The following is a 27,621-nucleotide window of genomic DNA, read 5'->3' on the forward strand; positions in this document are numbered from 1 at the left end:
ATATCTGAAGTGTCTCATTAACGTTCCTGTGCAAAGATAAAATGGGGCAGTAATATTTGAGTGGTTTTGTAACAAAAGGTAAGCTAACTGTGTTGGTCAGCCACATACTCCTCATCCATGGTAGACGTGTAGACATTGGGCGTCACATTCTGCCACTGACAGAGACACCAGCCTGGAGCAGGGAACAGGCCCTGGAGTGGGGGGACGTAGCCTGGCCCAGTGTCTGCCATTTGTGGGAGTGAGGGACAGGGCAGAGGTGCCAGTATGCTGTACAGGGCCATCACCTGTAGGTATTGCAATTTCGGCAAGAAATCATTTATTTTCAAACTGCAGTACCTACTTTTGGCCACGAGATGGCAGCAAGAAAATAGAAAAATAATTTTCCCACGGTCTATTAGCAGCTTTGTGTGGTAATTGTTTGTATTAAAAATACATTGGACCAAGACAAATTATTTTAATGAAGAATTAACATCTAAAAGCTGCTAGTAGACCGTGGGAAAATAATTTTTCTATTTTCTTGCTGCCATCTCGTGGCCAAAAATAGGTACTGCAGTTTGAAAATAAATGATTTCTTGCCGAATTGCAATACCTACTTTTGGCCACGAGATGGCAGCAAGAAAATAGAAAAATAATTTTCCCACGGTCTACTAGCAGCTTTGTGTGGTAATTGTTTGTATTAAAAATACATTGGACCAAGACAAATTATTTTAATGAAGAATTAACATAACAAAGCTGATAGTAGACCGTGGGAAAATAATTTTTAACTTTTCTTGCTGCCATCTCGTGGCCAAAAATAGGTACTGCAGTTTGAAAATAAATGATTTCTTGCCGAATTGCAATACCTACTTTTGGCCACGAGATGGCAGCAAGAAAATAGAAAAATAATTTTCCCACGGTCTACTAGCAGCTTTGTGTGGTAATTGTTTGTATTAAAAATACATTGGACCAAGACAAATTATTTTAATGAAGAATTAACATCTAAAAGCTGCTAGTAGACCGTGGGAAAATTATTTTTCTATTTTCTTGCTGCCATCTCGTGGCCAAAAGTAGGTATTGCAATTCGGCAAGAAATCATTTATTTTCAAACTGCAGTACCTATTTTTGGCCACGAGATGGCAGCAAGAAAATAGAAAAATAATTTTCCCACGGTCTACTAGCAGCTTTGTGTGGTAATTGTTTGTATTAAAAATACATTGGACCAAGACAAATTATTTTAATGAAGAATTAACATCTAAAAGCTGCTAGTAGACCGTGGGAAAATTATTTTTAACTTTTCTTGCTGCCATCTCGTGGCCAAAAATAGGTACTGCAGTTTGAAAATAAATGATTTCTTGCCGAATTGCAATACCTACTTTTGGCCACGAGATGGCAGCAAGAAAAGTTAAAAATTATTTTCCCACGGTCTACTATCAGCTTTTTTATGTTAATTCTTCATTAAAATAATTTGACTTGGTCCAATGTATTTTTAATACTAACAATTACCACACAAAGCTGCTAGTAGACCGTGGGAAAATTATTTTTCTATTTTCTTGCTGCCATCTCGTGGCCAAAAGTAGGTATTGCAATTCGGCAAGAAATCATTTATTTTCAAACTGCAGTACCTATTTTTGGCCACGAGATGGCAGCAAGAAAAGTTAAAAATTATTTTCCCACGGTCTACTATCAGCTTTTTTATGTTAATTCTTCATTAAAATAATTTGTCTTGGTCCAATGTATTTTTAATACAAACAATTACCACACAAAGCTGCTAGTAGACCGTGGGAAAATAATTTTTCTATTTTCTTGCTGCCATCTCGTGGCCAAACGTAGGTATTGCAATTTCGGCAAAAAATCATTTAATTATTTTCAAACTGCAGTACTAAATTTTGCCACAAGACGGCAGTATAACGAACGAAAAAACATTATTTTACTAAACAAAAACAGTTTTTTTAACGCAATATAGCAATTTTAATATTGTTTCACTTTCCAAAGAAGTTTTCATCAATAATTACTATATAAAGCAGCCACAGGACCGTGGAAAAATCATCAATTTAATGTTAAAATTGCAATTATGGGGGAAAATGATAATCTGAATATTCTCATAAGGCCAGCAGAAGGTAGTATGTAAAATTAACAACTATTTTCCTTGTACTGGTTTGTAATTCTGCTGAGGCCCCATGGGATTAATAATTTGCCCCATCTTGTTCTCCTTAAAGGCAAGAACAAGCTTGGGGGTCACAGTGAAGAGACTGCTACCTTGAGGCCCCCAGGGTTTTCAGGTCTTGTTCAAAAGCCTGTGGACATGTGGCTATTCTGCCAATTCCGAGCACGAACTGTCAACCTTCTGATCACAGCCACAGAGTCTTAGTCTGCTGAGCTAAACACTCATTATATGTATTTCACTCTTCTGACCCTTATTCTTAAGTTGTTGTAGTGTTTCCATCATATGTAAGAGGGCCTGCCCATCAGAGTAATGTACATCCTGTGACATGTATTGGCTATCAAGAGAAACTGAAACACGGTGTATTAGGCTGTCAATGAGTACTGGACTAGGGCGAAAATCTGTCTGATAATCTACCTATTACCTGGAAGAGTACAAACTGGAGATGGATCCCCTAATACAGAGGGATTAGCGTCTGTGCCACATCCAGAACCATTCAGTGTAGAAGCCTGGTGGTTCTACTGGATACTGACAAGTACCCAGCCCCTTTGTTCCCTCTGATAATCATCAGTCCTCCTCTGAATGCCTTCACCACTCTATTCCTGAATAGGTTCACATTTAAATATGCTAGCAAGATCAAGGTATTGGGGTAACCGTTAGGGTCGCTGTTCAGAGAGTTGCAGTGAAAACCATCATACACAGCGGCCCTTTCTGGATAAGATTACCTCCCTCTGATGTAACGGGTCAAAATCAAAGCAAGGTGCATTGCAATGTCTGACATCCAGCACACTACAGCATATAAAGTACAGGTATCCATCGACTTCTGCATTTGGAACCAGGACCACTTGTTGCAAGTCAATTTGGGCGTATCTCAAGTTATACGAGAGAGGCAAGACATTAAGGACAGTATACACAGTACTGAAATAATAATGTACATATTAAACCACAGCACTAAACAGATACTGCACTTACATTTCACGAAAAAAATAAAGCACAGATTGCACTAAGAAATCCAAAGATGCATGTGCTAGCAAACAGTGGGAGCTGAGGAAGAAGCAGTGGTGAAATACTTTATTGTACACTACAGTAAGTTTCTTTTTATACAATGAAATAGCATACAAGGGGTGGCATGGTGGTGCAGTGGTTAGCACTGTTTCCTCGCACCTCTGGGACCCAGGTTCGAGTCTATGATCATTCACAGGTAAACATTCACTTTGATAGATTAAGTTTATAGCCCGAGATTAACCCAAAAGTTTGTAACTGTGTAAGGACCTTGTTAATACTTAAAAGAGGGTCTGAAATATAGAGTAACATATCATCTGCATAAAGTGATAGCTTATGTTCAATTCCCCGCCTGTTTATTCCTTGTATCATGGGTGCAGCTTTTAGGGCCAGGGATTGTGGTTCTATTGCCAGTATAAATAAAAGTGGGCTAAGTGGGCAACCCTGCCTCATACCCCTAGATAAAGGAAAAGTTTTTGAGCGCAGCTGATTTGTAATAACCGATGCTTTTGGAGAGGAATATAGGAGCTGAATCCATTGAATAAATATTTTACCAAAGCTGAATTGTTACAACACAAAAAAGACATAATCCCACTCTACTCGATCGAAAGCTTTCTCTGCATCCAATGAAATCACAACCTCTGCAGTCTAATTAGATGAAGGACCACACAGGATATTTTGAAGGTGTCTCACATTAGAAAATAGCTGTTGCCCTCCAATAAAACCTGTTTGGTCAGCTGAGATCGCGTCTGGCAATGGTATCTCTAATCGAGTAGCTAACAGTTTTGCCAGTATTTAACATCTGAGTTTAGCAGTGACAATGGCTGATACAACCCACATATTGAGGCATCTTTACCAGGTTTCAACAAAATGGTAATTGAAGCTTCAGTAAGAGAATCTGGCAACTGACCTTGGGATAGGGCATGGTTAAACATATCAAGCAGAAGTGGGGCCAATTTATTAGAAAACTTCTTATAAAAGTCAGTAGAGAAACCATCCGGTCCTGGAGCTTTTCTACTTTGCATAGCAAAAATAGCCTTCCTTATTTTGTCAAGCCCAAGGGGCTGCTGCAACTTCTCCCTCTGGGCCAATGAAATGGAGGGGATCTCCAATTTGTTGAAAAAAATCTATGAAAAGTGATTTATTCTGAAGTGATTCTGACTTGTATAAATTAAAATAATAACTTTTAAAGATGTCATTTATTTTTAGAGGATCTGCAGTCTGTACACCTGATGGGTCCTCGATTTGTGATATAAGTTGTACAGCTGATTTGGATTAAAGTTGGTGAGCTAACAGCCTACTAGCTTTTTCTCCATGTTCATAAAAAAATCCCTGTGACCACATCGTGAGACGTTCAGTTTCGGTTGCTGTGATTAAATTGTATCGTGCTTGGAGATCTATCTTCTCTTTTTAAAGGGCTGGACTGGGTGAGCCCGAATATTGGTGATCTTTGTTACTTATGGTCTCCACCAGCTACTGCTGCTCTCTCCTTCTTTTTTTATGGAGATATGATGAGTACACTAATATTTCACCTCTAAGTACAGCCTTAAGAATCACCCATAACAGGGATGGAGAGGTACGCTCAGTCTTATTGAATTCCAAGAATCTGTCTATCGCCTCTGAGACTGAGTTTCAGAATGTTTCATCTGATAGTAGCGCGGTGTTAAAACACCACTGAGGGCGAATAGCATATATATCCTTAAAAGAGAGATCCAGCAGTACTGGGGCATGATCAGATATTACAATGGTAGAGTATTCCACCTTTTCCAAAGAGCCAAGCAATTTTTATCTATAAAAAAATAGTCAATTCTTGAACATAAATGGTGTACATTGGAAAAAAATGAGAAAACTTTCGTACTGGGGTTCAGGGACCTATACATGTAGCACAATGTAGAAAATCTGAGAGCTTGGTAGCTATTTTAGTGAGAGTTTGTGTTTTAAGACTAGACCGATCCAAAAAAGGGTTCATAACACAGTTAAAATCTCCCTAAAATTAAATGTTGAGAATTCAAATCAGGTATTTTCCATATAAGCCTTTGTGTAAATCCCTCATCGTCCCAGTTGGGAGCATTGACATTAACTAATACCACCAGAGTATTATAAAGCTGAGCAGAGACTATAATAAAACCTTGTGGGTCAGATTGAATACTAGATGGTGTAAAAAGAATTCTTTTATGTATCAAAATCGCCATTCCTCTTGTCTTGGCATTGAAATTAGAATGAAAGATTGACCTGACCCATTGTTTTTTCAGCTTCACATGGTCCTGATTTGTAAGGTGTGTTTCTTGGAGAAATATAATTTCTGATCCTAAATTTTTAAGATGAGCAAATCCTTTCTTACCATTTTTGAAAGAATGAGTCATACTGAAATGCTCAGTGAAATCAAACATGAAATTCTGGAGAAAGAAGTGGGGTAAAGCGCACCAACACTGGAGCAGTGGAGTGACAAAGTTTGCGGCTTTGTCTGGCAGTCTGATGGATGAGTCTGGGTTTGGAAGATGCCAGGAGAACCTTACCTGCCTGATTGCATTATGTCAAATGTAAAACTTTGTGGAGGAGGGATAAGATCCTTAGTTCTATTGAAGGGAACTCTTAATGCTTCAGTATGCCAAGACATTTTGGACAATTCTGTGTTTCCAACTTTGTGGGAGCGGTTTAGGGGGAGGGGGCTTTTCTGTTCCAGCATGACTGTGCCCCAGTGCACAATGTAAGGTCTGCAGATGCAGCCACCTCAATTTTCCCCTCCAAGCCGGCTGCCTGCCGGTTGCCTGCCAAAAGCCAGCCAAAGGGACTGACCCCCCTCCTTCTGGGGGTGTGCCTAAATTCTCGTCTAAACCCGCCCATTTATTCACTTGCAGGGTGTTACCATGAGATGGCGCTCTCTTTACAAAAACACATTTTAGTTGTGGTCACAAGTTCACATACACAAGTACAGCGGGTATCAACGAGAAATTTTTTGGTAGCCATTAGCAAGCCTCGCAGAATTTCTAGTTCATTTAAACTAGTTGGGTTCCTGGCACGGACCTGGCTTTTCAGCATAACCCACAACTGTTTTGAAGCTTGGAATCCTGATCAGGAATCAAGAAATTTACAAACGAGAGGAGGCCATTCGGCCCATCAAGTTCGTTTGAGGAGAACTTAACTAATAGCTCAGCAACTAACAGCTGACTAATTTGTTGTTCTAATATTCATTTATAGTTTTGTATTATTCCTGTAATATAATGTGATTGCACATTTTATACATCAACGTTTAATCTGTTGCATGTTATAAACTCTAAAAAGGCGAGTATTGTGTCTTTTCTTACAGTTTTTTTAAATTGCTAAGACAGAGTAGAATCTACGGTACTATCTCTTCACATACATGAAGAAATATCTTGGCATACAGCATTCATTGTTTGATCTTGTGTCAATTGACATAATTTGTTTATTTTACGTGGTTTTTACAATATATTTCAGAAAGGGTCTTGACGGTAATTTAGCAAAATGACATATTTCAGTTTTGACTGTTTTATTAGCAGTTTTAGGGTCAGTATGTACTTATGTGCAAAATGGCCTCTGAAAATTTAATGTTGTGAGTGAGACAGGAATCCATGATTTTTTATAATGTGATGTTTTACAATTTGTCAGCACCACTGAAAATAGGTTTTTGAAAAGTGTATGTTTAAAGTAGATTTTAACAAAGTAATATAATAATTACATTCAAAATGATTTCAGATTATTGGTGCTGAGTTTGTGCTGAATAAAAGCATTTGTAGCATTTTGAGATAAATGTCGTTTAGATAAGTGAAATATTTTACAGTTTTTCTGAATTGCTGAAATATTAAAAATAATTTTGGGAACAAAACTGCAGGCCAATTGCCAAAAGTCATTTATTGAATCAGTCACTTGGCGAAACTTTAAACCGTGCTCACCTAGTTAGACACAATTTGCAGATCTCAGTCACCCTTTCTGCAAAACTCGAAACACATTCTCATTCATCAAAACACATTCTGAGTTATGGTGAACTTTGATGCAAAATAGAAAACACAGGCCACAGAGGTTAAGTGCAGCCAGCACACAGCTGTCATTTAAACACAATGACTCAAAACTGTTCACACACATTTATAAACATTTGAAGAAGCCAAAGAGTGACTAGAACATAGAATATGTGCCATAGGTGAATAGGAGCGGAATTTCGACGTCAAGGTACAAATGGGTCACACAGAGGATTCTTTCTTTCCGTGAATCTGGCTCGGCAGTTGCACAGCATTTTACTGTAATATGCCTTTCATCTGTTTATTTTTTGGCTTTGTCCTTTACAGTAACTTTTCTGGAGTACTGAATACGGCAAATGTTACATATTAGTTATCAGTCATAACTGTACAGTTTACAAATATTTTTGGTAGACGACCATACTTTTTTTTGTTATTATAGTCTTACAGTTTCTAATTTACATGCCAACAACTATTTTGACTGGTAGTGTTTTCGTTTAGCTTAAATTTTAGGGTTTGAGCTTAGTGGTTTGATTAAAGGAGAGGAGATTTTAGGAAATGTGTTTTAGCAATTCAGAAAAACTATAAAATGTCAAGGCATGTCAGACTGCTTTGAAAGTGGGTGAGAGGCTTCAGACTTCAGACTCCAAAGGGTTACAGTAAATACTTATTATGCTATGTTTCTTTTACGTTCCTCTTTTTGAGTCTGGTACTATGACAAAAAATTCCCAGTCTATCTGTCTAGTGCTACTTCATCATTCCATCCTGTTTGTGCAATGTAGTGATGTAAAGTACTGTCAGCAAAACAGCATGATACTACCAACACCCTGCTTGACCATTGGTTCAGTGTTCTTAGGTTAAGAACACAACCTCACCTTGATCCCCTGCAAACATATCTCTTTTCATTGTGGCCAAGCAGAGAAGTTAATGACACATTCACACGTCATTGTGACTGCCCCCCACCCCCACCCCGTGAATATGCAGCCATCAGCAGCCTTTCAGACTGTTAGCCAGGCAGAACACACTAAGGAATGTGTCTGTTTTATTCAAGCACAGTACAGAACCATGTTTTTTTATTTTTCATTTTCCACTCTGTCCACCTTTATTCTCCACAATCAACCTTATTACTTTATTTAGGCCTGTAATTAGTCTGTTAGACACATCTTGGGTCACTCTCCTCTCCCAACATAACTCTTGCTTGGACACGCTGCTGTTTTGTACCTGGTTTGGCCTCCTTGCAGATGAAGTATTTCATCATGTGCCAAACAAGCTCAATGGGCTTAAAATCTGTTTAATTGTCATATACCACACTGTCCCTCATTGCTCGACAATATCAATCTTATTACTTTGTTTAGATCTGTAATTATTATACTGCACAATTCTAATTTCATCAATAAACTGACAAAAAACACATTTTGATAGTTTTAGGCCATCTTTGCCTCACAACAGAAACAATTTCTTAAATTTCACCGGCCATTTATTGCAGTGTAGTCCGTTTATTAATGAAATTGGAATTTTGTCTAAATATAAGAAAATTATACTTGCTCAGATTTTTATTTTTGTAGTGAAGTCAAGATAAGTCACTTCAGCTTTCATAATCACTGCTCCCCCTGGTGGATGAATAAATCATTGCAAGTACTTTACACACAGAGAGGCAAGTGGCGGATCATGCCGGCCTCCTTGTTTATTACATCATGGTGGGGGATCTCATTATAGTCAAGGTCCCACCCAGGACCCAGCAGGGGCCAGCCAAGGACCAGCCAAGGACCAGCCAAGAACCAGCCAAGGACCAGCCAAGGACCAGCCAAGGCCCCATCATGGAAACAGGGGAAAATTCAAGTGGCTACATCTGTAACAGGTGGCCCTAATGCTCTTCCACATACAAATGTATGTCTTTCGACCATAATTTAAAACAATTGTAGATAATATAATAATATACGTGAATAATGAAGGAAAAGTTTATACATATATATAATAATTAATGGCTTATTTATGACAACGTGTTTTCTATTTTAAACAACATCTAGAATTTATGCTTAAAATGATATACTGTAATCACATACTTGCTGTCTATTCGATCTAGAAGGCAGGGTTGCTACATATAATCCTTACAAAGTTACATTTATACCAAATTTAATTCCAATCTATTAGTTTGTTGTAATTAGTTCTATTAAAAGCTAGTGCTCTGTATCATCCATCCATTCATCCATCCATTCATCCATCCATTTTCTGTGACTGCTTGTCCTATGAACGGTTGCGGGGGTCCAGAGCCTATCCTGGAAGGAATGGGCGAGAGGCGGGGAACAGCCCAGGAAAGACTACAACTTGATCTGTATTATAGGAAAATTTCAAACATTTGAAGCAAGTATCAAAATGAAAATGGTTATCAGGTACTGAAATCACTCTTGTCAGTAAGAGTCTTGACAGCAGGTCCCCAGGAAATAATGTATTTTAGATCCATCCATCCATTTTCCAAACCACTTTTTCCTACTGGGTCGCGGGGGGTCCGGAGCCTATCCCGGAAGCAATGGGCACGATGCAGGGAACAACCCAGGATGGGGGGCCAGCCCATCGCAGGGCACACTCACACACCATTCACTCTCACATGCACTCCTACGGGCAATTTAGCAACTCCAATTAGCCTCAGCATGTTTTTGGACTGTGGGGGGAAACCGGAGTACCTGGAGGAAACCCCACGACGACATGGGGAGAACATGCAAACTCCACACACATGTAACCCAGGCGGAGACTCGAACCCGGGTCCCAGAGGTGTGAGGTAACAGTGCTAACCACTGCACTGCCATGCCACCCCGATTGTAGAATCAGCTGGGAAAAAAATGTGGAGAACCCATATTTTTGGTTGTTTTTTAATAAATAGCAGGGAAAGCCCCCCAATGCCTACATAATTGCCATTGCAATGGTGCTGGTTGAAGTTTCCAGCTGGGATTTGCTAAGCTGGCATAAGATGCCACCCCTGAGAATTGCCCATCAAGCTCTAGCGGGTATCTGCCACTGGCCAGTGCTGCATAAGTTTGCAAATGGATGACTGTCTGTGAAAATGTGCTTCTGAAGAAGCAGCAAATGGTGCCAGGATGTGGTTTTGCACTCTTCTCAATGGGAGGCCTGCTAGCTGCACTGCACGCTCTCCGCAAGACGAGGCTCAGCTGCCAGACCGAAGAAGGCCGCAGTGACAAGCTGCACTGTGGAGGAAATGCATTCTGGGCTGTAGAGAGTAACTTCACTGCTAACATGGGTCACACTGTATGTTTTTGATCAAAATATTTAACTTCAGAATTCTGATATTTTTAAATGTATTTTTCAAGTGAGTTTGTTGACAACAAAAAGTCCTCAGCAGAGTTCTCTCGAATTCTGCATAATCAATGGTCTATCGATCATCCCTGCTAAAGATGTCAAGCTAACATTAATCATCTTCCTGTACAATTTTGTTTTTAACTGAAATCTACTTATCGTGAAGTATTATTAATGTTAATGTTATTAATTATTAAATAATGATTAAATCAAGCAAAGGCAATGCATTATACATTTAGTGCAAAAATACATATTTTGCAAATTTTTTTAAGCTATGTGACTTCTGACATTGATGTCTAAACTGTAATTTTGTAATAACCCAATCAAACGGTTTAAGAAGCACTCAGGGAATTTTCTCTGAGAAGAAATCAGCACCAGCCTCCACCTCACACACAAAGCAGAAAGGTGTTAACTTTTGCAAGATGCACCATCTGTGGCATCGCTTCAGAAGTGATGAAGAACACGTGAGATGTTTGAACACCATTTGATCTCAAACTCCAACAATGTAATGATTCAAATCATCACTAAAAGCCCATTCAGAGGTGCAATGATGGTTTACAGAGTTTTAAATGTTTATCGGGTTCTCAGGTAGTCACCTGAGACAACTAAGCAGTTACAGAATATAGAAAACCCCATGCTTTGGGGTTATCACAGAAATATTTATAAAGATAACCAAGTATTTATCGTGGCAGGCCTATTTACATGTCTTATAGCAGAGATGGAAAACCGAGATGACCACATTTCGTTTTTACTGTTCTGGTTTAAAACACAATCTTCTAATGTAAACGTGATCTATTTTGAACAAAAAGCTTCTACCCATGACCTTTTTTTTTTTTTTATCTGCAACCCTGTTTGTAAAGTAGCCCAGTTTTGGGTAAAGCCTGCAAACCTGGCAACCCTGCCTGACAGGTGGGCAGGAAGAAGGCAGAGCTGAGCAGTGTGTGTGTGTGTGTGTGTGTGTGTGTGTGTGTGTGTTTTTAACGGGACAGTTATTCTGTGCAAGTGCGTGAGGCACATCCTGGTCTCCAGAATCAGGCAGAGCGTGAGATTCGGCACGAGATGCGACGTGAGATTCGGCACGAGATGCGACGTGAGATGCGACACGAGATGCGACATGCTTTTACTGACCTGCATTTGATAGAGTCTGAAATCTAATTTGGACCAGATCAGATTAATTAATTAACAAAAATCCCATAATCTGGACCATATTTTGAACCTTAATTTCTTGCCTATTTATGCAGTTTTCTGGTTCTTATAATTCTGGTTTCTGATATTTTACATACAATTTTGAATAATTTTCTTATCTAATTGTCTAGATGTGAGTCTAATTTATGACCTTTGACATGTGAAAAATAGGAAAATTAGTGATTGTCTGTGCAAGCAAGTGAAAGTCATGCTGCCCCTAATCAGTCCCATGTAAGTATATGAACTGGCATGTTCTGTACAGCAAGTACAAACTAAATAAAACATCAGAAATAGTCATGGAAAGAATTATTTGGAATTAGGTTTATTTGTGCATTTTCAAATATTCCACATCCCATTTCCAGTAACACAAAGCTGATCATCTCAAAGGGTACTTAAAAACATTTAAAATATAGTTTGATTATAACATAGTGCTGCAAACTTTGACATCTATGTTTGACTTTGTATTGTATATTATATTATAATATACACATAATGACTGAAGTACCACAATTCATGTTAAATTTACATTACATTCATATTTTTAAATGCAGGAAGAAATATTCACAGGAAAAAAGTTTCACAATAAAAGAGGAAAACTATGACTTATGACATATTTTTCATGGCAGAATATATCACACACTGAAAACTTCATTGTACATTTTCTCCTAATTCTCCGCACTGACAGTGGGACCATTAGCGACGCCTTCTTCCATTTCTTTCTCCTGGATAGCACTGGGCTCTTTGGCACCATCTTCTACGGCTTTCTCTTTATTAGCACTGGGCTCTTTGGTACCGTCCTCCGTAGGTTTCTCGGTCTCCACCTTGCTGTCTGATTCAGTCTGCCCCGGGGCCTCTTCTTCAGCGTCCCCCTGCTGGCCGGCTTCGGTAGTGCTGCTCTTCGGCTCTATAACCTCTTTCGTCTCATCCACCATATCCACAGAGTCCGCTCCTTTGGCTGGGGTTTGCTTGACTTCACCGTTCTGGGCAGGGAAGGCGCTCTCTGTCATATCATAGAGGAACTGGTAATGGTCCTGGCAGGAGGGAAGATTTGGGAGAGTATTAAAAAAATGGACTTGTTAAGGCCCGCTTTTGTCTCTAGAATCACTTGAATGGTTGATAAATGGCGTGTTCATGGAAGCCTTTCTGAACACCCCTGTTATACTGAGCTGTTATTTTGTACTTCTGGCCCTCATGTCTGGCCATTCTCCTCTGATCACTTTCTTTAACAAAGCAATAAGGGGCAATGGACCTGCCGCTGACCGAATGTTTGCTTTTTATTGCAACGTCGTCTGTAAATTCTAGACACTGCAAAAAACAAGGAGGGTGGTTGTTGATGATGGTGGTTGAGATGCGGCCGCATCTCGCACAAGCAATTATACAATATTTAAAATCAAGATGAGTGGTCCTCAAATTGAGGGGCGGCATGGTGGTGCAGTGGTTAGCACTGTTGCCTCACACCTCTATGACCCAGGTTCGAGTCTCTGGTTACATGTGTCTGGAGTTTGAAAGTTCTCCCCATGTCGTCGTGGGGTTTCCTCCGGATTCCCCCCACAGTCCAAAGACATGCTGAGGCTGATTGGAGTTACTAAATTGCCCATAGGAGTGAATGGTGTGTGAGTGACTGGTGTGTGAGTGACTGGTGTGTGAGTGACTGTGTGTGAGTGTGCCCTGCGATGGGTTGGCCCCCCATCCTGGGTTGTTCCCTGCCTCGTGCCCATTGCTTCCGGGATAAGCTAGGGACTCCCCGCGGTTTGGAAAATGGATAGATGGTTCTCAAATTTTTGTACGTTTACCACCCGAGTGCCTCAGTAGTACCTGAGACCGTGGTGATTTGCTTTGTGCACTGAAAAAAAATTCAATTTAAAACTGAAATCAATATAAATAAAAAACAAAATCATTTTCAGGTGAAGTATTTTTCATATACAGTGGTACCTCGGTATACGTTCGCTTTGGAATAAAATCTATAATGCTAATCTAATGATATACAACATGTGCTATGATTCTATATAACGTTATAATAAACAAACTTCCCAGCAGAAATAAAATCATTTGGCTTCTCGTGAGGAGACACCAGACGATTTGATGGATAAATCACTGACTCACCAAGCTCGTTATCACTCCCTGCCTCTCCTTCCGCAGTGTTTTCACCACCTGGAATATGTCAACCAGCTTCTCGGTCCCAGCGCTGTCTAGGATGTTCCAGAGGGCGCAGAAAAGCCCAGTCCGTGTTGATCCATCGCTAGCATGGCAGAAGGGAATTGTAGCATTTAGCATCGAATCATGTAATTATACAGCCGATTATGGTCGTTATATCAAAGGCAATATTAAGGACAGAAAAAACTACTGCAGACAAGAAATTTCAAAATAAAGTTCTATAATATCATTCAAGTCAAATGTTATTAGTAGCATGCATGGCTTTCACCCAAATCGAGTTGCAGAGCATTTTCAGAAGGTAGATAAAGTCACTCACTTGCAGTGGACCACAATAGGCATGTTCCTCTCAGGTCTGATTTTGTCGAACTCTGTCCTGCTCTTGACCGTCTTCATCATGTCTATCAGGTCCTGTGGATTTTCCGGAAGATTCTTCTCCGTCCACTGCTGGAACTGGTACTGGTACACCTTGCGATTCTCCTTCTTCTGCAAAGGCACATTAGGTTAAATGTGTTCTCAACTTATAAGGAAGCTCCAAGCTCAATGTCAGACAGATGGGACAAAGGTGACAGTTACCTTTAAGTGACGCAATTCCACGCAGCGAATTTGGTATGCCGGGCAGGTATTACAGTCCTTCACTTCTACCTCAATATCTCCAAACACCTTCTTTTCATCACTCCAGTATGGTGAACAGAACTCCTAACAAAATCATGAGAGAAGTCAGAATTTTCATTTTTTACAGTTGCCCAAAATGAATAATGACACAGCTGGGTAATTCACCATTCTTGACATACCTTGCCCCCCTCCATGCACTCTGTAAGCATGAAAACTGTTTTGACTTTCTTCTGGAATATCATGAGCCAGAAGTCTGCCTTGGTGTCTGGAAGAGGACCCTGAGTAGCAATGATACACCTTGGGGCCCAATATCCCTAAATAAAATGACAAAATGCATTTTTATTAATACATGCACAATTCTATATAGAACAAATTAATGCAATTTATTTTACTTTCAAATTATTTTGTCCTCTTAATGGTATGGACATACATCTATGTAGGAGGCATTGATGTATCTGGTAGAATCCTCATCATCTTCATCAGTTGAATAATCCTCATCCTCATCTTGTTCACTTTCATGGCTGTTCTCTTCCTCACATTTTATAGTGACTCGGTTGTAATCATCTGCAGAAGATTATTATGCAGAACATTTGATTCAGTACCAGCGGACCAACACTAGCACAGTGTTAAATCATCCGTGTGCTTTCATTTTGACAAATCAGTAATCAGGCTCACATGGAACAACAGCGGAATAACGATTCTTCTTCTTGTTGTCCTCGTTTATTCCCGTGTTTTGTGTCCGCCAGTTTTTGTACTTTGGCAGCCTCTAAAATCAGGGAACAAACAATAATCAGTAAAATGATGCTGTCTAAGACATTATTAGATATCGCCGTTGATTTAACTAAAACTGACAACATATTTAACGTAAACATATTAGTCCTTGTAAAACTGCACATCATTGTCCGATGAAAAATGACTGTCAGTGTGTCTCCCTTTTATGGACGTAAATTAATGTCGTTCATGCAAAAAAGCATGTTTAATCAAATTAAAAGACATTGCATTTTATAATTATTGAATAAAAACGCAATGTATTTAATAATGCTTAAATATGCGGGGGCTGTAAGTTAATGAGAATGTACATTGCCCTCCACAGGTATTGGAACCTCTTGTAAAGATCTGTAAAAATGGTCAGAAGAAATCTACCTTTTAGTGAAGTAGCTGAAAAAATGAGGAAAAATCCAACCTTTCATTGAAATAAATTAATTAAATAAGAAATAAAAAAATCCGTCATCAAAAAATAATTCTTTTTACCAAAAAAACGCATACCACAATGACTGACACCCCTGGAAATTAGGGTGAACACAATGTAACTGGAGCATGTTGATTGGAGTGTGTAGGAACGTTCAAGCTGTAATCCATGACTTCCTGATTAACTGGGGTACAAATATGAGGCGACACAGAGGCCGAATTCCCTTAATTATCCATGAACATGGGAAAGATGAGAGAACAAACAAGCCGAATGATGGAGAAGTGCGTTGGCGTTCATAAGTCAGGGAATGGCTATTAAAAAATAATATTGGGTAATGATAAAAAGTGGACATCAACTGGAACTGTTACAAACCTGCCTGGAAGAGGAGCCAAGCTTATTTTGCCCCCACATACAGTGAGGAGGATCACAAGAGAGGCAAAAAGAATCCCCAAGGATGACTGTTGTTGAATAATAAAGTAAAATCTTGCGGTTACCACGTCACCAAAACCACCATCGGACGCCCCCTTCATGCTATCAGATTATTTAGTAGATATGCCAGACAGAAGCCTTTTCTGTTCGGTAACCACAAACATATGTGTCTGGAATTAGCAAAAATGCTACTGCAACTTTGAGCGGAACCATATTCTATGGTCTGACGAAACAAAAATGGAATTTTTGGCAATAAACATTCAAAGTGGGTTCAATGCGACAGTGATTCTAAGCACGTCCAAATCAACACAAAAATGGCCAGCTGACCGCAGAATCAAGCATCTGCCATGGCCATCTCGGCCCCCTGACCTGAACCCCACTGAAAACCTGTGGGCTGAGCTGAAGAGGAGAGTGCATATGAGAGGGCCAAGGACCCTGGGTGATCTGGAGAGATTCTGTAAAGAGGAATGGACTCAGATATATAACTATAAAATGTTATAGGAGAAGACTCAGTGCTGTTGTACAGGCAAAGGGAGGTTGTACAAAGTATTAAATGTAGAGTTGCCAATAATTGTGGTACATGTGTTTTTTGTTAAAAAAAGATAACAGATTGATTTTTTTAATTACATTTATTTCAATGAAAGGTTGGATGTCCCAAAGTCGATTGCTGTCCTACCTCTTCAGTCTAGCTAGTTATGAAACTTGCTGTCACTGAGTAACGGAGCTGCTGGCCAGATGCAACTTCAAACAAAAATACCAATACAAGCTTCAGAATGAAGCTGTAGTCACTAATACTGACCCCCTGCTGTGTGGCTGACTGACCTGGAATTCGGTTTCCAAAAGGGTGGGTTCAGAATCCGAATCCCTTTGCTTCAAGGTCTTCAGTGTACAGTGCATTTCAGAGAGAGGGATCTCAGTGTCACCAAACTGAGTTTGTTCAAGGAGAGCCTGGTGGATCAAGATGTACTGGGCCTGCCACAAGAAACACCCACCAACACTGTCAGAATCCCATATCAATCTCCATGCTTTTATTTACTTTGGCTTGATATTTCGTACTGCCATTACCTCCACTTGCACCATGAGGCACCGCTGACGTCGAAGCTGGGCCACGTATCCATAAATATCCATTCTTCCTTCTGCTTCCAGTCCCTCCATCATGGCATCTATGCCAATATAGGTCCCTGTGCGTCCTACTCCAGCACTAAACGGAAGTCCAGCAGAAGATAAAGTATATTTTAAAATATGTGGGAAGACTAAAGGGAAGAGTTCCATTGCATTTTATTAAATTATTTTCTGCATAATAAAATATCCGTAAAATTCCCCAAAAAAGCCCATCTTCTTAATCTTAGTCTTTTACTCCCTCACATATTCTCATTCAAGCTTCGAAGTCGTACTCATTGTAAGACAAGGTGAGTAAAGGCTGATTAAAAATGGTTTTGAATAATATGTGAAAATTGGCCCAAGATGTCATTTCAATGGCTTATTTCCATTACATTCCATCCTGACCTCTTACCTGCAATGGACAATGATGGGTCCACTGAAGAGGTTTTTGAAAGAATTGACACGTCGACGCAGCTTGAGGAGAAGGTGAGCTTCCCCAGGAACCCCATGATCCGGCCAGCTGGTGAACTGGATGTGGGTCACTTCCCTCTCTGTGGATTTTTCCCTCTTCTGTAAATATGTCAGAGATGAAGACGTTCACTTTTGACCTCTTTACCAGCTGTAAGTACTACTGTTATAATTAAAAATATGAAATCATTACATTGGTGACACAAAGGCGTCGAATGATGTAATCTGGAAAGTGGTCTTCTCCGTTGATTTTCACAATGAACTCTTCAAAAATCTCCGTTTCTCTATCCAGGGATGGCCAGTACTGAGCACATTTGTTCTAAAAAGCAGAGGATTTCAGATTCAGGTTTCTGAATTAGTGCCACGTTTAAAGTAAATAATTGTTTAAATCATTCACAAAATTCTTACAGTTTTGGTCTTACAATAATTATTAATTAATAATTATAGATTCAGGTTTCTGAATTAGTGTCACGTTTAAAGTAAATAATTGTTTAAATCATTGACAAAATTCTTACAGTTTTGGTCTTACAAACTGGAAAAACCATAATAAACCTTTTCCTAGAGAAAAACTGAAATTTCCATTATTTACATTTGAAATCACAGTTATTCCAAAGAAAATCTCGTGCAGTATTCCGTACAGTCGCTCCTCATCAGCATATACACATGTGCAGGTTTTGTACTTACCAGCACATGTTGAACACCAGATCATTACTGTATGTATCTACTGTACTCTACTTACCCTGTTTCCCTCTTCACAGCGGGTCACCATGACGATTATAGATGACTGTTGCTCCCACACCATTCTCCAGAAATCAACCACAGTCTCATTCTTAGGCCCTTTAAGATGACAATGCATGTGTTTTATGGGTAAATGAAGTGCATGAAGCCTACAGTACCCGTCTATTCCATCCATCCATCCATCCATCCATCCATCCTTACATCTTTCATCCATTTATCCTGTTGAGGGTCCCAGTGATCTATACCGATTAATTTATTAGTGCTCAGTGAAGCCACTCGTTTTTTTCTTGTTTTTTTTCTGGACTTGAGTGTAGTTGTGTTGTCTGTTACAAGTATTATGATTTAAAAAAAAATCATAAATAGGCAGGCAGATAGATAGATAGATAGATAGATAGATAGATAGATAGATAGATAGATAGATAGATAGATAGATAGATAGATAGATAGATAGATAGAAACATATTCAAGCTTCATTTAATTTGGCCAACATTGTTGCTCATTGGGTAACACTGTTGTCAGGTTCGAGGGGTCTCTGGCCCACTCTAATCACTTTGTCCAGTAAGCATTTGGAAGGTGCATGGATGGATGTATGGATGGATGGATGGCATTTGTCTTTTACAGTCAGAATGCATAAAGGTCTTAATCTCAAAATCATGGCCTACGGTCTTTCTGTAAAAATCTTTACCTTGTGCAGCGATGTACTTCTTTGCTTCCTTGTAGCCCTACAAATATGTATTTAGTTGAGAAATTGCAACAATGTTCACCGTTAAATACAGCTAGTGTGTTTTTTATAAACGATCAAGCAAGTAAATCAATAAATATAACTTCTCTCACATCTATGAAGCTGGCATTGATGTAATCCGACCCATCAGCACTTGAAGACATCTGGACACGATTGTGATCATCTGGCAAGATACAAAGTAGATATTGAATCAATGTAAAATTTCTACTTTATTGGGACACAGAAGTTTGCTTTTGGTAGCTTTATGGCTGTTAAAATTTAAATACATAAATGCTGATGGACTCACATGGCAGGATATCAACATAGCGATTTTTGATCTGATTGCAGGGCTTCCTGGCTTCCTTGATGTGAAATTTGCTGAAAACCCTGGGAATGCTCTGAGAAAATGGGAAAATCACAGTCTGTGTTAACGGTGGGAAACTGTGTGTGAGATAAACAGAGCTTTCTGGGTTATACACTTTTTAAACAATATTTGTATGAAACAACACAAATCATAAATAGTTTCAAGGCATATTACAAATGTTACCACATTTCAAATGCATCAGACAAAATGATTTTGGTAATTATCTACACTGGCAGAATGCTAAGTGTGTTCTATAAACACACATACGCCCCAAATTAAGTTTTTATATCTCAAAAATGTCACAAATCTGTTTTAGGATCAAGAACAACTTATTGCTATTTACTTTTTTCTCCTTTTAACTGCAAGTCCAAGATCTCAAGGTGAATAACAAAGTCAAATATGAAAATTCACCTGAAATTCAGCCAGGAAAAGACGGCCCTCGTCAGCTATCTTCTTCTTGTAGGTATCTAAGAGGAGCTCTGCTGTGATGGGCTCCACATTCAACAGGCTCTGATCTTCATCTGTGCAGTTTAGAAGGAAATCATTTACAGGTTCTGCAGCTTCCACAAGACACACCCTGATATCTTACTCCCAAAAATGTCTTACCCTTGCCAATGAGTTCCAGCCGCTCATCGTTATTGCTGAAAGAAATCAAGAAAACAACTTTAAAATGTTGTCCAACATAAGAACTTTGCATTCATTGTACAATATAGACACTTAGATAAAACTTTCTAAACAAAGAGCAAAAAAAACTCAATTACAATTAAGAAATTGTGCTAATATTGATTGATGAATATTGCATGATGGGTCTCGATTTCCCCCTAGTTCTCTGTACTCTGCTGTGTGTCTCAGACTCTCAGTCCTGCTTGCAACTCTACCACTGCTGTGGTTTTTTGGTTTTGAAACCCCCCTGAATCACCTAAATAACTGTAATATTTGAGGGGAAAAAATGGTCATCATATATTATGGTCATTATGATCACATGTGCCTCTGCAGAATAGTTTTGTGGCCAACATCAATCGCCTCACAGTCAAATGAATAGATTATAATAAACAAACAAATAAACACCCAATAAATATGAATGCAAACAGTACATGGTTTTGGCACTTTCAATAATCAGGCTAATAATAATAATAATAATCCCTTCTCCCCTTCTCCTGGGTAGCAGGTCCAGTCCAGATGAAACATATTATTACTTCATAACTTAGTGAAAATGTATATGATCAAATTTTGTACCAGCGTAACCACTGGGGGGGGGACCCAGGATGGAGGGCCAGCCCATCGCAGGGCACACTCACACACCATTCACGCACATATTTACACCTATGGGCAATTTAGCAACTCCAATTAGCCTCAGCATGTTTTTGGACTGTGGGGGGAAACCGGAGATCATATATAAATATATATCAGGTTTTGGAAAATTGAGAATCAGAAGAAATAACCATGGCATGAACCATGTCTGTATAATTACATACTGGAATAAGCGTACATTACTTTATACGTTAATACAAAGCAAAATGTATGTCAGAACTTACTATGAGTTCCTCTTCTGAAGAACATAAATCTTATACAAGACAAACAGGAGGGCCAGCGACACAAGAACAATAAAGAACGCCAGGAATCCAATTAAGGCTTTATCGTTATCTGGAACACAGAACAAAATCAAGACAATGTCACCATCACATTCCACCTGCACATTAATCAGACAGCAGTATTTGTAGCATTGATCAGTAAAAATACACTTAGATTTTGATTAAGTAAGAAAACTGTGACAACATTCTAACCATTATACCAGTTCATCATGGCCAGCATAGCAGTCTGTAAACGCACATTTATGTAAGTATCATGTAAAGTACTGAACACACATGTAATACATAAAAACTTACACTTGGTATCAAATTGCTTGGATGCATCATCACTGTAAAAACGGCCATTCCACATTCTAACCTAAAAATATGAAACATGATTATTTTTCAATAAAGCAATGGATTTTAATATACAGACGTGAAACAGAGTAATATGTTCAAATAAAATAAAAAAAAAACATTTCTTTCTAACAACAGAGTAGTTTTTTAAACTGATGTTAGATCTTAAAATATACTTAGCATCCTACAGAACCTTAAATGTTACACAAAAAGGAAGTGGATCATTTAAGCAGAATGACAGCTTCCTTTTGAGAGATTGATCCTTTTTAAATTTCTTCTACAGCTGTCTTTAGTATCTGAAATGTCTGAGGCATGATAATTTCTGGTTTGTTTTTAAAATCAAAACATCTTTTTGTCTTTTTAATTAAACAAATGTTTATCTTGGTAACTTTTAAGATACCATTTGTGCAAGACATTTAGCTTGGTTGCCTTGAAAGCTTCAAAGGTTACATTTAACCGGAGCCGGATGCCCTATAGGTGAGACAGGCGATTGGTAAGGATGCCATTTGATTACGGGGAGCAAAAGAGTGACTGAAAAAAAATCAGGAGAAATACCTCTGATTATATTCTGTGACAATGGGGGGCTTTACTGCATGTAACATAGCACTAACTTTATTGTGAGATTGTGTAAGCATGGCCTACTCACACTTGCAGTTCATACCGGCAGTATTGTGCTCATGTATATCAGTACCTAGCAGGCTAGCTGTTTTATAAATTTTTAATGAGCTACACAGTTTTGTCCAATAAACTCTACCAAAAACATTCCATTACAATCATATGAGAAATTAGTGTACCCAGTGCGCTCATGTTTTATGTGTAGGACTACCACTGCTGGTATTTTCAGTGGGCAGGTTTGAGGATGTGAAAAGTGATCTCAGCACTGAGAAGTACGATATGTGCGTTAGTATCTGAAAGTAATTCACACTATTCTACAAGACCAGGGCCACTGAAATGTTCCCACCATTGTCAATGAAATACCTCAAATAGTATAAGTATTAACATTGTTATATGTACATCATATAGTGAGAACAATCAGTTATTATTTTGTCTTTAAGATATTTTGCTGTACCATGAATGGTATAAGATTTGCAAGTCAATATTTAAACATTTAAAGTTAAACATGGTAAAATATGATAGAACTGAAAAAAAAATATATGACAGAAAACAATACCGTCACTCTGTATGATGATAAATAATGAAGATTTGCATAGGAAAAATCCTTATTGACTTTTTCAAATGTTCCTGCATCATAACCAATCCTTTCTAATTTTGCTTCAAATATCTTTTCAGGGCCGAGCATTTCTCCTTTAAATTCACAAGAAAATTTGAAGGAATTATGACTTGTTTCATCAATGCGAATTTCCACTGGCTTTGTCGGTTCTGTAATAAAAGGGAAAAGCATTTTTAATGTAGAAATAAAATCAAAACAAGCCACATAATAAATGATTTTAAATTAAACTTTGACAAACTTGGGTAGCAGTGATTTATTGAGTATCAGTGTTGCCTCACACCCTTACGCTGGGCCTTTGAATGATTCTGTGTGTGTGGACTTAACATGCTCTTCCTGTGCTCTGCAGGTTTCCTCCTGCAGTCCAAAGACACGCAGTTCAGCTAAATGCTAATTTGACTTTAATGTATGAATATTATATGAATACAGTATCAGTCAAACCTTCGGACACGCCAAGTTGCCCACAAAGGAGAGTGATCGTGTTGCACCTAACCTAAACACAGCAGAGATGGTTTTGGAGAAGTTTGACCAGAGAGTGAAGGAAAAGTGGCCAATGAGCCGTCAGGACAGCTGGAAAAGCATCCTACTGTAGGACGCCACCTCATGAAACTGGCATAGAGGAGAAATCGGGTCGCCCAGTCCTGGAGTATCTGGGTCTATGGACCTTGTGCATTGGCGCAATGGTGGCATCACTCTGCCATCCAGGGATTTGAACCAGCAACCTTCTGAGTCTCAACCCACAGATTTGCCTCCCAACAAATAATAATAAATTAAATAATACATTTTTGTTTAATACTTTTTTGTTCAGTGCATAATTCCATATATTATTTCATAATGTTGCTGTCTTTTATTATTTACTATTTTTAATTATTATTCTAAAATGTACAAATAAACATTTCTGTTGGTAGGTGTGACCAGACTTTTGACTGTCCCCTGCAATGGAGTAGATGTACCCCTGTCTTGTGACCTATGCTGTCCAGGGCTGGGCAGGCAGCTGAATGCAATTGCAATAAATTCTGACTCGTTATCCATCCATCCATCCATCCATCCATCCATCCATCCATCCATCTCAGGGTTACAGAGGAGCCCTGAGCCTATCCCAAGCAGCACAAGGCAGGGAAACACACTGGACAGGATGCCAGTCTATCAGACTGCACACACACTCACACACTATGGGAAATGCACAGCACCAGTTTTCATAACTGCGTGTCTTTGGACTGTTGTAGGAAACCAGATTAGCCAGCGGTAATCCAGGCTACACAAGGAGAGCATGCAAACCCCACTTAGAGGAGCTGGGATGAGAAGCACATTCCCAGTCCTGCAGGTGGGATGTCACTGTACCCTTAAGATGAGTAATCTGTAATAGACACAGAAGACATAATGAAACACAGAAAGCAGAATACTCACTGCCAGGAAGGGTCTGGATAGTTTTTTCCACAGTTGGTCTTAGAGCTGTTCCATTGTACAAGGCTGTCACAGAGAATGTATAATATTTGAATGGTGTTAGCCCTGTGAAATCATGCTGGTTTTCCTGGCACTTGCCTGTAAAAAGAAAAAGCAGTTAAACAGAGAAAAAGTAGTATTTCCTCATTTATTACCATACTGATATTATAGCTTTTTAAGTAAATAATTTCTAAAGGGGATGAGAAGTATTCAGATGAGGCAGCTAATGGATGTCTGGAGAAAAAAGACAGTGGTAACAGTAAGATAACACAATAAAGAACGTGGTAAATAACTGACGGGGAGTTATACAGTGTCTATTCTCTATTCAGTGTCTATTCTATATTCAGTATCTATTCTCTATACAGTGTCTATTCTCTATTCAGTGTCTATTCTATATTCAGTGTCCAGTACAGGCTCACAGTAAGCCTGAACATATCCCAGGATTCCCAGGGTACGAGGCAGAGGCCACCCTGGATGGGGTGCCAGTCCATTGTAGGGCACACACACAGTCTATGGGCAATTTAGAGACACCAGTTTGCCTAACGACATGAAGAAATGGTATTTCAAGAAGGAAATCAGCACGAACATGGGAAAAACATCCTAACTGCACACAGACCGCAGGGGGGAAGAGACCACAAGCCTGGAGGTATGAAGCCACAGTGGTACACGCTGGGCAGCCCATTAAAGCGGTTTATGTATTATTTCATTATTCCCCCTAATGTTGTACAGTCTAAATCAGATGGTGTATCAATGGCCATTAAGGGAACGCTGCGTATCACTCAACCTCAGCTATGAATTACTGACTTTTTTTAAACAGGAACTAATTCAACTCATTAAATTAATTACGCTTAACCCAGTTTACCTGTGATGATGAGGTGTTCAGTTTGTTATCACAGTACTACTAAAACTTACCTTCTCTTTTGTTGCAACTTTTAAAAGTGAGATTATGCCGGAGCAGAGGACACTGACTGCTTGTACTGTTCCACGTGAGCTGAACAGAAGTATTTTCTGTCTTATCGTGCAGGTAAATGTTTATATCTAGGAAGAAGTGATGAGACATTCATCATTGTTATTTTATTATGCTTTTTGCAGTTTTTTGCAGTTATTCTTTTTAATAATCCTGTCTGCTGAGAAAATCTGATTCAAGGAATTCAAAACATTTTAATAAAAGGGATTAGTAAAAGATATGTTCTTTATGGAATAAAGGAAAACAATATGTTTACATATTTCCTACAGGAACAATACAAAAGCAATATAAAAGTATATAAAATTAAAAAAATGAATTAAACATGTTCCGTTTATACTTACCACAGTTGATGTCAACTGCTATATCACTAACAATGAAGGTGTCACCTCTGTAACGTATGTTCGCAGTGCAGTTGTAATTGCGCTGTGGTATCAGTTGCTCAAGGCTGAGACCCTCTTTTAATAAAAAAAAATTAAATAAATCAATTCTGCTGCCAACTATACAATGTCTTATCAAACAACATTTATTATATTTACTTTTAATATTAGGGTGGAATTTTCAGAATTTTTATTTATATTCAGTATTCCAGTATTTATTTACCTTTGCTTGTATCTCTGCAGCTGTAATCAAGCATGACGTTACTGCAGTTCTCGGGTCGATTTGCCCATTCTATTTTTGGTGGCCAGGTTCCAGGATAGGTCAGTGAGTTCTTTTCTATAACTATAAACAAAGATGTAAAAAGTTAAATATGTCAGGAACTAGATGTATTACCTCAGCTTTCGTTCATAGCATTAGTGTATCACAAGTAGGCAGTTTGCACTGTTTCTAAGAACGATGGCCATTTTAGGTGGAAATCTGACTAATACTGAATGAAATTTTAATCATAGCAATCAGTTTATGACAAAATACTGTTATGTTATAAAAAAAGAAATGTCTTAGATAACAATTATGATTATGTATCACTGCAATGCCATAGCCTTTACAAATTTGTATGCATTACAAAAAATATTTCAAATAACAAACCCACAGAGTTCAAATAAACGTACCTGGTCCTAGATGATATTCCTTGATGATGTTACATCTTTTTGCTGTGACAGTGATGTTATAATTTTTGCAAGAATCTCCCACCTTCATTTTAAGACAACTTTTCTTAGAATTTGATTTGTTTCCAGCACCAGAAATTGCAAGAATTACATTACTCATATTCCATTCCATTGAGTAACATAACTCATCATTTTTCAAACTTAACCTGATGTCATCTGCAGCTGAGAGAATTAAAACACAAAACAATGTCATACATTGATCTTCCATATTTCTCACCCATTGCAAGGTCACGGTGAGCCTGGAGACCATTCTGGGCAGAAAGGTCAGGAAACACACAGGATGGGATGTCAGTCCTCCACAGGCCAGACACTCTAATATTTGCACACTGTCAGCAATTTAGAGATATCGATTCACCAGGAGCATCCAAACTTCATATATAGCACTGGAGATGTGAGGCTATAGTGCAAACTACTATGCTACCTTGTCATCTTTAGCAGGACAATTAGCCTAAATTACATCAACTGACATTAATATCATAACTATGACTAGAGCTATAAGAAACAAACACAACCTGATGAATACTGGAACCGAAAAGGCCAGTTTTAATTATGTAATTTTCTTTAACTTTGAACATGTTTACAGCATACAGAACTGAATCTTGGGCTTACCGATGTCTTTGGTTTTGATGGATAATGATGAATTTGATTTTAAGGTGCAGGATCCTTGAGTTACGCTTATGTTACTGTACTTTGTACAGGGCATCAGTGAAATCTCCTTGTTTTGTAATTCTGTGCTGTGCTTGTCACCATCCTCGTCTTCAAATGTTACAGTACCTGACTGATCATTGTTTACCTTAACTGCGATGCCATATTGCGTCTCACTAACTGAGAAGTTTCCTGTATTACAGAAATAAAATTCATAAGTTTGAGGGACGCATGTCAAGTGGAAATACAGACCTGGTCATAAAAGAAATCAAAGCAATAATGATGTATAACAATCTAAAGTCTAAAATATGAAGAAATAAGATTGTAGAAACAGGATAAATAATTATGTTGGTGGAGTAAATACCAAACTTTTTGGAAAGAAATTTTACTCCTTTTATTTGAAAAGATCTTCTGAAATTAAATAAGAGTAACATATTTATCGTTCAGAGACCACGTTGAATTGGTCACATATTATCTGAAACTCACCACAGGGACGGTCTGTAGAGCCTGTTAGAGAAAAGAACACAATGAGAAGCCATTTGGGAACAAAAGAGTGAAGGATAATAATTTACACAGAAATGCAGAAGGACCCCTTAGAGAGAGAGAGGCATCCTCTGCAGAGATAACCCCAACCTATAGGACCCCCTTAGAGAGAGAGAGGCATCCACTGGAGAGATAACCCCAACCTATAGGACCCTCTTAGAGAGAGAGAGGCATCCTCTGCAGAGATAACCCCAACCTATAGGACCCCCTTAGAGAGAGAGAGGCATCCTCTGCAGAGATAACCCCAACCTATAGGACCCCCTTAGAGAGAGAGGCATCCTCTGCGGAGATAACCCCAACCTATAGGACCCCTTAGAGAGAGAGGCATCCTCTGCGGAGATAACCCCAACCTATAGGACCCCTTAGAGAGAGAGGCATCCTCTG

General features: G+C 38.8%; 1 protein-coding gene across 50 annotated transcripts in view; it reads right to left on the bottom strand.

The window, feature by feature from the left end:
• Window positions 1-11,913: 11,913 nt before the first annotated feature.
• Window positions 11,914-27,621, bottom strand: part of LOC125709372 (receptor-type tyrosine-protein phosphatase C-like) — a 34,575-nt gene continuing 18,867 nt past the window's right edge. For all 50 annotated transcript variants that reach the window (XM_048977749.1, XM_048977748.1, XM_048977747.1 and 47 more), the window contains 27 exons: window positions 27,181-27,201; window positions 26,659-26,886; window positions 25,993-26,211; window positions 25,547-25,666; window positions 25,288-25,401; window positions 24,892-25,017; window positions 23,944-24,078; window positions 22,480-22,688; window positions 21,270-21,330; window positions 20,919-21,027; window positions 19,990-20,024; window positions 19,795-19,904; window positions 19,327-19,417; window positions 19,133-19,203; window positions 18,984-19,020; window positions 18,300-18,397; window positions 17,754-17,879; window positions 17,505-17,662; window positions 17,057-17,192; window positions 16,814-16,963; window positions 15,049-15,139; window positions 14,804-14,937; window positions 14,553-14,687; window positions 14,335-14,457; window positions 14,078-14,244; window positions 13,711-13,846; window positions 11,914-12,638 (listed from right to left, as the gene is read on the bottom strand). In XM_048977749.1, the coding sequence (XP_048833706.1) occupies window positions 12,273-12,638; window positions 13,711-13,846; window positions 14,078-14,244; window positions 14,335-14,457; window positions 14,553-14,687; window positions 14,804-14,937; window positions 15,049-15,139; window positions 16,814-16,963; window positions 17,057-17,192; window positions 17,505-17,662; window positions 17,754-17,879; window positions 18,300-18,397; window positions 18,984-19,020; window positions 19,133-19,203; window positions 19,327-19,417; window positions 19,795-19,904; window positions 19,990-20,024; window positions 20,919-21,027; window positions 21,270-21,330; window positions 22,480-22,688; window positions 23,944-24,078; window positions 24,892-25,017; window positions 25,288-25,401; window positions 25,547-25,666; window positions 25,993-26,211; window positions 26,659-26,886; window positions 27,181-27,201 (3,506 nt within the window). In that variant the 3' untranslated portion in view covers window positions 11,914-12,272. The remainder of the gene's footprint in view (window positions 12,639-13,710; window positions 13,847-14,077; window positions 14,245-14,334; window positions 14,458-14,552; window positions 14,688-14,803; window positions 14,938-15,048; window positions 15,140-16,813; window positions 16,964-17,056; window positions 17,193-17,504; window positions 17,663-17,753; window positions 17,880-18,299; window positions 18,398-18,983; window positions 19,021-19,132; window positions 19,204-19,326; window positions 19,418-19,794; window positions 19,905-19,989; window positions 20,025-20,918; window positions 21,028-21,269; window positions 21,331-22,479; window positions 22,689-23,943; window positions 24,079-24,891; window positions 25,018-25,287; window positions 25,402-25,546; window positions 25,667-25,992; window positions 26,212-26,658; window positions 26,887-27,180; window positions 27,202-27,621) is intronic.

The sequence above is a fragment of the Brienomyrus brachyistius genome, chromosome 15, assembly GCF_023856365.1.
Source record: "Brienomyrus brachyistius isolate T26 chromosome 15, BBRACH_0.4, whole genome shotgun sequence".
Classification (NCBI taxonomy): Eukaryota; Metazoa; Chordata; class Actinopteri; order Osteoglossiformes; family Mormyridae; genus Brienomyrus; species Brienomyrus brachyistius.